Source organism: Ceratotherium simum, chromosome 3 (assembly GCF_057802395.1).
Source record: "Ceratotherium simum simum isolate JZ-2026a chromosome 3, ASM5780239v1, whole genome shotgun sequence".
Classification (NCBI taxonomy): Eukaryota; Metazoa; Chordata; class Mammalia; order Perissodactyla; family Rhinocerotidae; genus Ceratotherium; species Ceratotherium simum.
In genome coordinates, this window is record NC_141902.1 from 1,296,507 (window position 1) to 1,310,653 (window position 14,147).

General features: G+C 44.0%; 1 protein-coding gene across 3 annotated transcripts in view; it reads left to right on the forward strand.

The window, feature by feature from the left end:
• The window catches only part of TRIM9 (tripartite motif containing 9), a 131,095-nt gene extending 120,071 nt beyond the window's left edge, over window positions 1-11,024 (forward strand). Inside the window, exon 10 of one of the 3 annotated variants that reach the window (XM_087421668.1) lies at window positions 10,274-11,024. In XM_087421668.1, the coding sequence (XP_087277794.1) occupies window positions 10,274-10,462 (189 nt within the window). In that variant the 3' untranslated portion in view covers window positions 10,463-11,024. The remainder of the gene's footprint in view (window positions 1-10,273) is intronic. The other 2 variants (XM_087421675.1, XM_087421700.1) reach the window with 2 other exon arrangements.
• Window positions 11,025-14,147: the final 3,123 nt, after the last annotated feature.

The following is a 14,147-nucleotide window of genomic DNA, read 5'->3' on the forward strand; positions in this document are numbered from 1 at the left end:
ATCATAGCCATCTGTTTTCTTCTTAATTAACTGGGCCCGTCTTTATCCTGCCTAACCTACTTCTAGTACTAGAGATTTATTGAATGTATTGATTTATTGTGATGCTGCCATTTAACAAACTACTTTTAAGGAGAGATTGGGGTATTAAATATGAACTATTCTGCTCTGTTTCTGGACTGTATTTTCAACCTAGTAGTTAATGAGTGTATAATGAACAGGTCATCTGTAGAGGATCCTCATTGTTCCTTCTGTAATGCTGATTTCCACATGTGATCTGTGAGAAGACCGCTCCACCCAATATATTTTCCTAATTGCCTGGTGGGCAGTGTGGCTGTCAGATGTGAAGAAGTCTCCAGTCTTATCGGTTGAGCAGGCATAAAATGATGAGCAGGCGAAGGTTAATTGCAGCTTCTCAAGAGGTTGTTTTCAACGTCAGCAATACAATAGGCTTTGCAGATATGCAAACTCTGACTCTTTAGGTATAGTGATGCACTCAGACTTGATGTACCTGCAGAAAAAAATCACAAACATTGATCAGAAAGAAATCAGTCAATCTTAGAAACTTCTGAGGATCAGCCAAAACTCCATGCCACTATTAAGTTCCACGTCTTCAAGATTTACTTCAAGAGAAGTAAACATAGTGCAGTTTCCAACTACAATACATATGCAAGCTAGTTTTCCATCACGCAAGTTGAGGAGACGCTTTGCCTTGATGCTAAGGGAATCTGAGCGTCTGCTCTCCACGCCTTGGGGATGGGTAGAGAGAATCCCGATGGATGAGATAAAGCCCTGAGGGATGTCGAATGAGGGGCCCAAAGGGAAACACAGAGAACAGGATACAGGGGCGGACTCAGTGACAAGGAGATTCAGATGCACCTCACACGGGGCTTTTTTCTCTTTCGAGGTGTCCAGTGTCGCGCTTCATCCTTAAGCAGCTTGCAGGTCTCTGGTGATTAACTAAAGGAAAGTTAATCACTGGCGCATTCCTAGGGGCCATAAAGGCAGACAGCTAAGGACCATCGTTCTTCCACAAAATGAGTCTGACCCAATATATTCTTAATGGTCTGAATCTTCCTGGGGCAAGGCTAATAATAACAATAAGAGGAATAATAATACCCTGTTTTCTTATTTCTCAGATCAAGGGTTGTTGGGTTTTGATTTTTGTTTTTCACACTTTAACATCTCTGCAATGAAGATGCATCTTACATGTGTCCAAGAAACTCACTGGCCACTGGTAAAGTGGTGGTTCTCAAGCTCCCCTGCGGTGGAATCATCTGGAAAACTTGAAAAATACTGATGCCAGGCTACTAATTTAACGGTCTGGGATGCAGCCTGAGAATTTGGAATTTTTAAATTTCCCCAGGTGATTCTAACATGTAGCCAGAGTTGAGAATGCAAGGTGAGGAGTGAGTGGGCGACAGCAAGTCAGAGACAGCTGCTATTGCCTGTGCATTTGGGGAATTAATAGGATGCGGGCATGGCGGGCATCAGTTCATCAGCTGTTATTTTGTGGACTTATCTGCATTGATAACTGGTAAATTTAAATTCACATCATAGTTGTCTTGGGGACATCATAAAGAGTCTTTTAAAAGATTTCACTGTAACGCAACATAGAAAAGAAAAAATACATTGTATATGCACAAAATTAATAATCAAACGCTGGATAATTTGATTGAAGGCAATAAAAGTTGCCAAAATTCTGAGAACAGATCACAGATATTCAATTGTTGCGACCAACTGATGTGTCAAAAACTGTCATTCAGATGTCCAGATTTGTGAAGAGCTTCCAGCTACTTCCCAGAAAAGCTCTTTACTTATAGTTAGTTGTAATCCAATTAGCAGCAACAATACAAAGTAGCCAAAAGGGAAATGCAAACAAACAAAAAACCCCAGACAACCCACAGTATTCGCTGAAGTGTGTTTAAGTTGTTCTCAGCATCTCAGCCACACAAAGAGGCCGACAGGTCCAGATCCCCAGCCAGGGTTAGCATCACATTACCTGTGGCTGCCGATGGCTGTACGCAACAGACCCCAGCTGTGCCTGCAGTTCTCAAAAGGACAGGGTGGTGGATTTGTGGAGATAAATGTACGCTGTTGTGAATTAGGTTTTTTTTAAGTTGTGTACATTTAATGTTGTATTTGGATTTTATTTTCTCCAAAAGGGCCAAGATTAAGTCAATGGTGCATTTACAATCTCTGACAAAACCGTCTTACAATTGAGAAATACTCTAATAATATTAGGAGCCATTTAGTGAACCTTACTGTTGTCCATGCTATCTACAAAGGGCTTTAAGTAAATCGTGTTACTTAATCCTCATCTGACTTACTCATTTCTATTATGACCATTTTAGAAGTGAGAAAATTGAAGCACAAAGAGGTTAAGTAACTTGCCCAAGGTCATGCAGCGTGCGGTGTGAGAGCAGGATTTGAACCCAGACAGCGTAACTGCAGGCTCACACTCTCACCCACCTGCTCATGGGAGGTTGTGACTGCTGCACACAGGTGCGCCCTTCACTCCTAAATACTTCATGAGCACCTAGGAAGTGCTAGACAAACAGTCCTAGCCATGGGGGAGTCATGAAGAAAACAGCCTCCACCTTCCTAGAGCTGATGACATTCTAATAGGAAATGCAAACCATAAACAAGTAAACAAATAAATTCAAGATCATTTTAAATAGTAATAAATACTGTACCAGAAATCAAACCAGCTCATGAGATGGAAAATTCATCAGTTAGCTCTCTGAGGAGGTGACATTTGGCTGACAGGCAGGAGGAACAGGAGGGGTGAGGCCTGGAGGCAGGAACAAGCCCTGTATGTCCAAGGAACTAGAACTAGAGTCAGTGACGCACAGTGAGAGCGGACAGAAGAGAGGGTGCCAGATGGGGCGGGGCAGACCACAGAGGGGCCCCCCCCCCCGCCCCCCGCAGGCCAGGCACACCAGTTAGGAGTCTGGTTACAAAAACTACCTGGCCTCTGGCTGACCTAAGGGCACAGAAGTGATACTGAGCAATGGGCTCGCTGAGATCTGAGCCCATTAATCACAACGAGTTAGGGATAAAGAAAGGAAGTTTTTTTTTTTTTTTTTTTTTTACTATCTTCCTTTATCTTTTTTTTTTCTGTGAGGAAGATCAGCCCTGAGCTAACATCTATGCTAATCCTCCTCTTTTTGCTGAGAAGACCAGTTCTGAGCTAACATCTATTGCCAATCCTCCTCCTTTTTTTTTTTTCCCCCAAAGCCCCAGTAGACAGCTGTATGTCACAGTTGCACATCCTTCTAGTTGCTGTATGTGGGACGCGCCTCAGCATGCCAGATAAGCGGTGCGTCGGTGCGCGCCTGGGATCCGAACCTGGGCCGCCAGTAGCGGAGTGCACGCACTTAACCACTAAGCCACGGGGCCAGCCCGTGGAAAGGAAGTTTTAATTCAACTAACCAGAATAATTGGGAAGATGGCAGATGAATGTCATGTCTCAAAAAAACCATCTTCAGGCATTTTGGAACCTTGAGGCAGTTATATAGGGAAAATGGGCAGTAAGGAGGGGGTCCAGGGATGTTGGTCTCCAACTATGATGGGCTCCAGGCATCACATTGTTCCATTCTGTCAGCTGTGATGGCTACCTTGTAGGTGTGTTTCCCACCTGTGGTCAGCCTGTTCCTGGAGAGAAACTCATAGAACAAAGTTTTAATTTATCAAGCTATCAGGGAGTACATACGTAAGCAGAGGCCATAAATCAGGAGAGCATGTGAGTATTTTTAGAGTACGTGCAGAGCAGTGAGCAGTCACACAGAGGAGGGGCGGGGGCCATTTAGTGTAACAAGATGGCCTCACTTATGCTCGCTTCCAGAAGGAGGGTGTTAGAAGTGTACGAGGCAGCTCAAAGAAATGGGAACCAGAGCAGCTCTGAGTACCGAAGGAGCAGGAACGATGAACCACTGGTCTTCTCCAAGCCCCCCAAGGCCCAGCAGAAGCTCCCACTCTTTCTCATCTTGTCTCTGCTCAAGATTTGATTCCAGAAAGACCGTGTCTGATTTTGCTTGATTTCCAGTGTTGGCCTCTTTGCTGAGCGGGGGCAGGACAGCGTGACTTAGAACCCCAACCACTGATCCACTGAGGGCTGTTTCCAGAAAGTGGGGATGAGTCCTGGCAGCAAAGGAGCCAGGTGAGGTGACAGGTGTCCTGAATAGATGAGGCTAGTTAGGTCTGTGCCTTTAATTTCTGGGACGGGTTCTTTTCTGACAAAAGCGAATGTTTTAGAAACAGCGGAAGCAAGGAGGCTCCACTTCAATCTCCCAGAGAATAAACAATGGAGGGGATTCTCTTCAGTGCTGGCGTTCTGTCTCAGGATACCCAACGCTCACAGCTGATTCTGCTCAAAAACAGCAGAGCTCCCAAAACCTAGTCAAGACTGGGGCCACAGCCAGTTGTACCTGATACATCTTTTCCAAGCAATAAACACAGGAAATTGCTGCCTCTCAGCTACTATCTCACTACGTGTTGCTGAACTGGGAATTTTTTCTCATGGCATAAAGATTCACACAGCTGATTAAAAAAAAAAAAATTCATTCTTTGGGGATCTGATCTGAAAATCTGTGTCAACATGGTCTCTTGTGTCACAAAAACACGGTTCCCAGCCCAGGTCAACCACTTATGAGATGTGAGCTCAGACAAGTTAATTAACCTCAATCGGCCTTTGTCGTAGGCTGGAGGTAACAACACCTACGCAATAGGGTGATGGGAAGATTAAGTTGGAAAATATGCGACGTGGCTGATACAGCCCCCACTGGGTTCTCTGAAGCTCTTGTTGATCCTCGCAGTGGAGAATGGTCCATATGTCATTACACACACTTTGCTGGTAGGTTTACCCTGTGGATGTGCAGAGGAATTGAGGTTTACAAAGGGTTTGGGCCTCAAATAACTTTAAAAGATCTAGGTTCCTTGAGTATAGTTCACAGCCATGTTTCTCAGGCAAGGAATGATACTAATCCCTACTGTCACCTTAGTGCTCACCATGTTCCAGGCACTGTCTCAGACTTCACTCCGATTAACTCACTTCATCTATACCACAGCCTCGTGAGGTCGGCATTACTGTTAGCCCCCATTTTAGGAAACTACAGGAAATAAAGCATGTGTAACTTGCCGAGGTCACACAGCGGGTAAGTGACAGAGCTGGGACGTGAGCCCCCACCTGTGATTGGGGGCCTTCGCTCCTAACTACTCTACTCCCCAAACACCAAAAGCACCAACCATACACCCCAGTGGACTGCTCAACTCCCTTCCTTGCATGCACAGTGGTTCCACTTGGGATCTGGAGCAACAAATTAAAACTCTTTTAAAATTATGTGTGTTTTGTGGATCCTCAAAAATAGATTTAAAGAACTTTCAAGTTTTAAGTTTTGTTAGAAAAGCACTTTATGTGAATCTGAGTTCTTGGAGGACAGTGGCCATGTCTTCAATACAATTCCATGAACTCACTGTTCCCTGTAAGCTGCCCCATATGCACGTGCACAAACCAGCCACAGCCACCTATGCACGCTCCTTTAACACCTGACTTTGGCCAAGCTTCTCAGCTCCATCTGCTCGTTCAAGTGCCAGGTATGGCATGAAGGAGATGTTATCAACTGGCATGAGACAGTGCTCTGGGAGTAGAGGGGAATAGGTCTTCTCTCCATTTCCTGGAATAGATTAAAAGTATATCCATGTATAAAAGTATATCCATTTGGCTATTTTAGATACTTCATATAAGGGGAATTATGCAGTATTTGCCCTTCTGTGACTGGAATATTTCACTTAGCATAATGTCCGCAAGGTTCATCCATGTCACATATTGCAAAATTTACTTCTTTTGTAAGGTTGAATAATATTTCATTGTGTATATATAGCGTATTTTCTTTATCCATTCATCTGTAGATGGACATTTAAGTTATTTCCATATCTTGGCTATTGTGAATAATGCTGCAATAAACACAGGAGTGCTAAAGTACATAGCATCAAGGAGTGGAATGGTGGTTGCCAGAGGCTGGGAGTGGGGAGGGGAGTTGCTAATTAATGGCCATAAAATTTCAGTTAAGCAAGATGAATAAGTTCTAGAGATCTGCTGTACAACGTTGTACTTATAGTTAACATTACTGCGTTACACACTTAAAAATTTGCCAGTAGAGTAGATCTCATGTTAAGTGATCTTACCACAATAAAATAAAATTTTTTAAAAAAACAAAACATTTTATGTCCAGGCCCTGGAGAAATTCTGATAGAGACCTGTCTCCCTGCAACCTGGCCCATGGCATTGGCCCTCTTGGTGGGTCACCAGGCTGGTGTAAAGAACTCTCTTCTCTAGGCCTTATCTCCCATCTATGTCCTGGAAGATGGGGAACAAAGCCAACGAAACGCCACGGAAAATTCCAAAGTAAATGAGGTGCCTCTTTGGTGCCCTCTTGCCTTCCTTTCTGTGTCCATCACTTCTCACCAGGAATACACTTTCCAAAGTCCTGAAACCTGCCAACAGCTGCCACTAGCCCCATGCCTCAGGAGCCATATTCAGCTCAGCCTCTTTTCCATTTCCCTCATTAATCAAATCTCCCAGCCTTCAATTTCCAGGTTATTGCTGTATCAGGGTAATAATGTCTAATACAATTTCTTACAACTTCCCACTAAGATATCCATATAAACTTCTTAAAATATAAAAGTTTCAACAGCAGTGAGAATCTTATCAACGATTTGATAGTGCCTAAAAAGAATGGAGACCCACGTCAGCATGAAGGGGGCTGGATGGCGAAACACAATTGTAGCCAAGACGCAAAGGGAACTTACTCAAAGAAATAGGCTCCACCCTCTGGGACAGAGAAGCATAGTGACTTGGGAAGGAGAGAAAAAGCAGCTCGAGTCACCCCACTATCAGCACCCAGCTCAGAAATGCAGGACCTGCACAAAATGATACCCAGGGAGCTATGCCCCACTGCACCCACTGCCTCCTCTTTAGTGTGCATTCAGTACACCCCACGGCTGGAGGCAGAGGGGCTGCTCTGCTGTGGAGGCGATGCTGGCACAGGAAGGCTGAGGCGGGAAGATCTTCAGAAGCCAGCCATGCTCAGAATGTCTTGCTAATATTCTTGAAGACAAAAATGATCTTTCTTAGTGAAGCAGAACAAAAGGGAAGGAGTTAGGAGCAGGATGGCTAGAAGGATAAAAATTTTTTAAACTGCAGCCATTGCTGCATTGAGGACACTGTAGACAACTGGTTTGGGGGAAAACTGCTTTTTTTCTTCTTTTTTCCCATTTTTTTTGTTAAAATGCTTTAAAGGGAACTCTGATACTCTTTCTTTTGTGTGTCAATTCTGTGTATTGAATCCACGCCTGTCACACTGTTGGTTTTCCTTCAGTGTTGGGCTGTATGTGTGTTGAGGGCATACTGAACTCTATGGGTAGTTGCAATGTTTTCTCGTACCAGTGAGACTGTTCTCCTGCAATAGGATTGTCCAGGGCAGAGGAGGATGTGGACTGAAGATGTACTGTTCCTCACTTACAGTCTCCCCAGCCCACCTGTGGCTGTAAGTTACCTGGGACATTAAACCATTTCTCTTGCTCAAATCTCCACTCTTGGAGTATCGCATTTGAGGAGGCCCACTCAGAGAGTTGTAGTCCCAGCTTTATCCTAAGGGCCACCGTGAAAATAGAGGTAATGACTCATCTGGTAACTTAATTTCCCAGTGAGTCCCCATGTCAGGGGTCCCCCAAGATCAGCCTCACGTTCAGTGATTTGCTAGAAGGTCCCCAGGACTAAGACGTAGTTAGATTCACAAGTGGAGTTTATTGCAGCTCAAGGACACAAAGCAAATCAGCAAAGGAAAAAGGTGTCTGGAGCAGAGTCTGGAGGAGCCAGGCAGGGCTCCCAGAGTCCTCTCCCAGTGGAGTTGCACGGATGGGCTTAATTCCTCCAGCAACAGCGTGTGGCGACACCCACAAAGTGCTGTCTACCAGGGACGCTCATTAGCCTCCATATCCAAGGTTTTTATCGGAGGCTGGGCGTTTAGGGACCCTCTGCCCAGCAGGTGTCAAAACTCCAGACTCCCAGGAGGACAGCAGGTGTTCAGCATAAACATATTGCTTGCACAGTCTAGGCACAGTGATCCACCCTTATCAGGTAGAGAATGGTGGGAAAACTCCCCAGATCCAAGTTCCGAGATGCTGGCCAAGGATCAACCTTGCAAGTGGGCCTTTCTAAGAAGAGCTGTCTCAGGGCTGCTGTGTGAACTCTTTTCTGCATGGTCTCCCAGATGCCACTCTCCCCAGGCCCACCATCTCTGATCTTGGAGTTCTGGATTCTGCTGGGTCAGCTCAAGTCTTGGAGACCCTGTAAAAGACTGCAGGATCTCTGGTTCTATTCAGTTTTGCCATTAATACATAAGAAGTTCTCAAAAATATATGCATTGAATAAATGAGCTATGTAAAAAAAAAGGGGGGTAATTCAGAACTGAAAGAAAATATTCCAAAATATTAACAAAGGATGATGCTATTACATGTGATTTTTATTTGCTCTCTCTCTCTCTATATATATATATATTTGGTGAGGAAGATTAGCCCTGAGCTAATATCTGTTGCCAATCCTCCTGTTTTTGCTGAGGAAGACTGGCCCTGGGCTAACATCCGTGCCCACCTTCCTCTACTTTACATGGGACACTGCCACAGCATGGCTTGATGAGTGGTGCATAGGTCTGGCCTGGGATCCGAACCTGCAAACCCCAGGCCGCTGAAACAGAGATCACAGACTTAACCACTATGCAACCGGGCCGGCACCTTTATTTGCTATATTTTTATATGCCTTCCAAATTTTCTAGAATAAACACATGCTATTTTTATAAGTAGAAAACAAGTAGAAATAAATTTTGGTTTCCAAGAAATCTAAGTGATGGTCCTGTAGATCAGATGCAGAACCTGCAGAGCTGAGCCAAGATCCCTGCATAACTTTGAGCCCAGCGGTACTTGTGCCCACAGAGACTCTGGGTGAGGCCCACATCGCAAAGCATTTGTCTTTTGGGACCCAAACTTAGTGCTTCCATTCAGTCTTCATAGCTCAAACTCATGAAACACAGTGGTCAACACTTAAAACAGACTTGTCAACTGCTTAACTCAAAATAAAAAGTTAGAAGACCCACGGATGTTTCCCAGCTTCCGTCGGTAAACGCTACAGATGGCGAGTGCTGTAATCAACTTGTAGCCACCTCCACTGACGGCAGTAATAATTTTTTAAAATTTTAATTACTTTCCTAAGCATATCTTCTTAGGGTTAATATTAAAAATTAGCTTGCAGGAGGAGGTATCCTAAAAATATTCTAGGTAGCAGTGGAAAAGGATCCCAAATGTTTTTAAATTTGGCATGAGCAATGCAACAGTTTACATTGTTACCACTTATTATAACTTAGGCTAACTAATGAGGATTCAATATTGTCAAATTCCTCAGTACCCACCTACTCTAAGTAATGCCAACTCTTTCTTCCTAACCTCCTAGTCAAACTTACTTTCTTCATCACTTCAATCCCTTTACCTCAAGAGGACTGTATGTCTGTAGTCAAACTACATTTTCCATATCGGGAAGAAAAAAATGGCATTACAACTTACATATTAGATCCAGCAATTGCATTCCCAACAGAAATAAGGGCATGTGGTGTGCAGTAAAAATACTTAGCAATATCTTTATGGCAGCTTTGTTCATAATAACCAAAAACTGGATACAACCCAAATGTCCATCATCAGTAAAGCAGATAAATAAAATTGTGCTACATTCATATAATAGAAAAATATACAACAATGAAAACATATGAAGTTTGGCAAGAACATAAATGAAACTTACAGACATAATGTTGTGTAAAAGAAGTCAGACAAAATAGAGATGTACGGTATAATTAATTCCATTTATACAAAGTTTAAAACAGGCAAAAGTAATATTGCAATATTGGAAATCAGGGTAGCAATTAACCTTAGGGAGGGAATGTGGAAAGGGCACAAGAGAGGCTTCTGAGCTGCTCATAATGTTCCTAGCTCAGTGTAGGTGGGGTTTGCACAAGTTATTCATTTGTAAAAATTCATTGTGATACAAACTTAAGATTTATACTCCTGTCTGTAAGTATGTTTTACTGCTATAAAAATATCACCCCAAAAGGGGGTTCTACAAAGAGCTTATACATCAAAAGAGAGACATTGTTATTAAGGTTCTTTTAATAAACGTTCAATAACTCTAAGATCCTGGCTAATAGTGTGTGCATAATGCCTATTTCTCCAGTTCTTAGGAGCTTCTGAGGACATCTCATTAACTCCAACCCAGATGTCACTGGTTCTTGCTCCAGTAGCCTTAGCAAACCTCCAGCCCCTGCACACCAAGACCAGAAGGTGTCTCCATTGCACCCAACCCTGCTGGCTACATCTCTACCCCCTGAGCACGGCAGTTCCTGCACAGCCTCCTCATGAATGAAGTGCATGGGGATGACTCACCTGTTCATGAGGAAGGTAAAACAATGTTTCTGGGGCCTGAGTATTTTTTATAAAGCTTAGTGAGAAAATTCTTTCCATTTTTACCAACAGCCCTCCACGACCCTAAGAACACATGCTTCTAGGGGGCTAGACCAGGGAAAAGGATCACGAAACTGCTACAATGCCCAGTCAGACTTGCTGATGAGGCTTCTTCCTGGCTCAAGCTAATCACCAGATTCCGTCTGCGCTTAGGGCAAATTCTCACCCAGGAAGCTCCCCAGCCTCCAGCAGCCGCCCACAGCTTGCTAGACATGCCCAGATAACCAAACCCCCGCAACAGGCATGGATGACTCCACCTCCCCTGGGCACACTGACTTCACTCAGGCCTGTCTCACCAGTTCACAGACATGCCCAGACAGGCTTGAGAACCCGTGACAGACCCCAGATGGACCAGGGTAGAGACCCTCTGCTCTGTTAGTCCAATGCTGTAGACTCGGATGGTTGACTGTGTGTGCTAAATCAGCATAAGGATGTTAAGATCCCATGCTTTTTTTATTTTTAAGATTACTTCAGTGTTCTGTATGAGAATAAATTATTTCTTTAGATTTCAATGTATTTACATCTAAGATTTTGAAAGAGAGAAACTGCCATCTACTTTTATGTTCTGGCTAGAGGGATGAAAATCATCAATTTTGATTTATCTTCTTTAGAATAGGGGTAAATTTTTCAGAGCATTTTGGTGCATAAATATCTGGAACAAAGAGAGAAATAAAGCAGTCATTAAAATTGCCATCACATCCTTCTGTACCACGGGGTAGCCTGAGATGTCGAGTTTCAGTGGCAAATTCCTCCACCTGCTGGTATGAGCCGTCTCTGCAGTTCTCACACTGGCTCTTTTCCTCAAAAATACAGAAGACAAATCGTCATGAAATTATGAGTGGAGTGAAACTTCATGTTTCATCTTAAACTGGAAATGTATTATGATTCAATGACTAAGATACTATCATTTGAGAGGGTGGAGGAGGAGACAGAACATCCACGAAGAAAGAGAAACAGGTGTTGTTATTCGGCTTCAGGACAAACACAAGATGCTCTTTCCTCCCTGTGGACTTAGATAGCACTTAAGGTCTGGGCCAATCATTGTTTCCTTCAGCAAATGCCACCTTATATTTTCACATGAGTGTGACGCCTTAACCTAGTTTAACAGTTCTTAGGAAGGCAGAGACCACGGCCTGTATTTTTTGTACATTAAGAGTGAGCACAGAGCCAGCCCTGATGGCCTAGTGGTTAAAGTTGGGTGTTCTCAGGGCTTTAGGGGCCCGGGTTCGTTTCCTGGTCGTGGAACCACACCACCTGTCTGTCAGTTGCCATGCTGTGGTGGCAGCTCACATAGAACTAGAAGGACTCACAACTAGGATATACAGCCATGCACTGGGGCATTGGGGAGTGGGAAAAAAAAAAGAGGAAGATTGGCAATAGATGTTAGCTCAGGGAGAATCCTTCCCTGCCAAAAAAAAAAAAAACAGCACAGTATACAGTACACAGTATACAGTACCTTGTATACAGTGGGTACTCATTCAATGATTGTTTTGTTGACTTGCCAAATTGGCCAATACTTCCAGGTCCTTCTTTCACCAGGGACATGACCACAGGGGAGTCCTATAGTCATGAGTATAAGATAATCACTCCCACAAAAAGTATATGGACTTATACTTAAGTATAAAGGGGGAGGGGCAGATACAGAGAGGGAGTCAGCTCCCAGAACAAAGGGGGACACTGTGTCTGGTTCTTCTGCAGTCATTGTGGTTCACTGATGTATCCCAGGTGCCCAGCACGATGCTGGACACACAGTAGGTGAGCACATATTTTTCTAATAAACCAGTAAATTAGAAACAATGAATTTGAAAAAGAGATAGATTATCTTATGCAAAACTATGCTTAATGAACTATAATCTACCTAAGATAAGAAATGCACAAGCAAAGCCCTGTGTTTGTGCACAAGATCAGCTTTTAATAGATCATCCCAACTCCCAGGCTCCTTCCTTGAAAATACTAAGTGGAAAGAAGCTATTTCTCTCTGTGTTTTAAGCTCATGTTACCCCTCAGTATCTAAGCACCTTACTGGTTAGAGCTTTAAAGGTGGGTAATTAAACAGCTCAGAAATGTTAAGGTAAATACCTGGCATTTGAGAACCTCGTGTTGGTCATTTCTTAGGTTTACTCTCTAAGGGAACAAAACCCTAAAAACTAATAATATTTGTATAAGAGCCTGTATATTTTTTATGGTTAATGCCTACAGTTAATGAATCACATGCAAAGGGCAAGTCAAAATATGAGTCCAAGAGGGTTCTGCATAACAAAGGCCCTGAGACAAGGGGACCAGAGAGAGGCCAGCTCTAGGGCTGCTTGCATCACGATTACCTGCAGAAACCCTGTTCTTAGCACATTTCTCACTTCCCTTCCTCTGTCAAGGTTTGTTCATATCTCTTTGCAAAATTTTCCCAGAATGAATCTCCTCATTCATTCCCACAAGAAGTCAAAAGCTTTTTCTGAAACATGAGTCTTGCTTCATGAGTAATAACGCCAGAGGGTAAAGCACATACAAGCAGTGATAAACTGAGGTGTGCAAGAAACAGGGCTTTATTTTTTTTACATCAGCTTAACTTCTCATTTGAACCTTCATTCCTCCAGGAAGAGGAAAATGTGAGCTCCATCAATTGGTCCATTTAACTGGGGCGGGACGTTGTGGGGAGGGGAGCCTCAGGCCTCGACATCTCTCCCTGTGGTGTTCTCTGGGCTGCCTAGCCTCCCTGGGGACAGGGAGTCTTTGTGACCATGGCTAAGCCCCGACTGCAGAGAGCCTCCAAGCAGCCACCTCCTCCCTGGGGTCTGCCCCTGGATTTTCTGAGGAAGCAGAGCGACTTCCCGGCTGCTCTCAGATGATGCTCAGGCCACCTGGGGTTTGTGCTGCCTCCCCAGGGAAGCAGACACCCCCTCCAAGACCAGCGACACTGCTACTCCCCTTGCTGTGTGTCATCTCACTCCTGCCCCAGCCTCTGCAGACTCTGGGCCCTCACTCCTAGAGTCTCCCAAGTGTTAACGGGGGCCAGCTGTCCAAACCAGGAAGGCTTCCGTCCTTCCCAGAGATTATAAACACAGGGGCCAGAGAGGCTTCTTGAGGGAGATGGAAGAGTAATCCAGCAGGAGAAAAGTAAAACACTGGCTAACATCTAAAATATAATCCCAACCCCAAAGGTGACATCTCAATCATGCTTTCAAGATCCCAGCTCTTCTCTACTCATGCTTTTTGGAGCTCAGCCATCCTGTGGAGTGAACAGGACAGAGATCATTGTCCTTACTACTTTGCAGAAGTGGAAACTGAGGCACTGAGTGATTCTCCAGTCTCAGCACATTCCACAACACTCATATCAAGACCGGCAGAGATTTGGGGGAGAAGATGGGTTGTTAGTTAAATATTTCCAGCTTTTCAGGAACTCCCTCTGGACCACGCCTAAGAAGCCAAACTACCGTATTAATGAGCAAATCAAATATGACAGGACCTGAAAGTGCCAGGAACACCCACTTGGTTCAAGACAAGCCAAATATATTCAGGCCACAAGCGAATGGTCAGTCACAGCCAATCACAGAGATGGCCATGTGGTCAGCCATGCTGTCTGCAGATTCTGA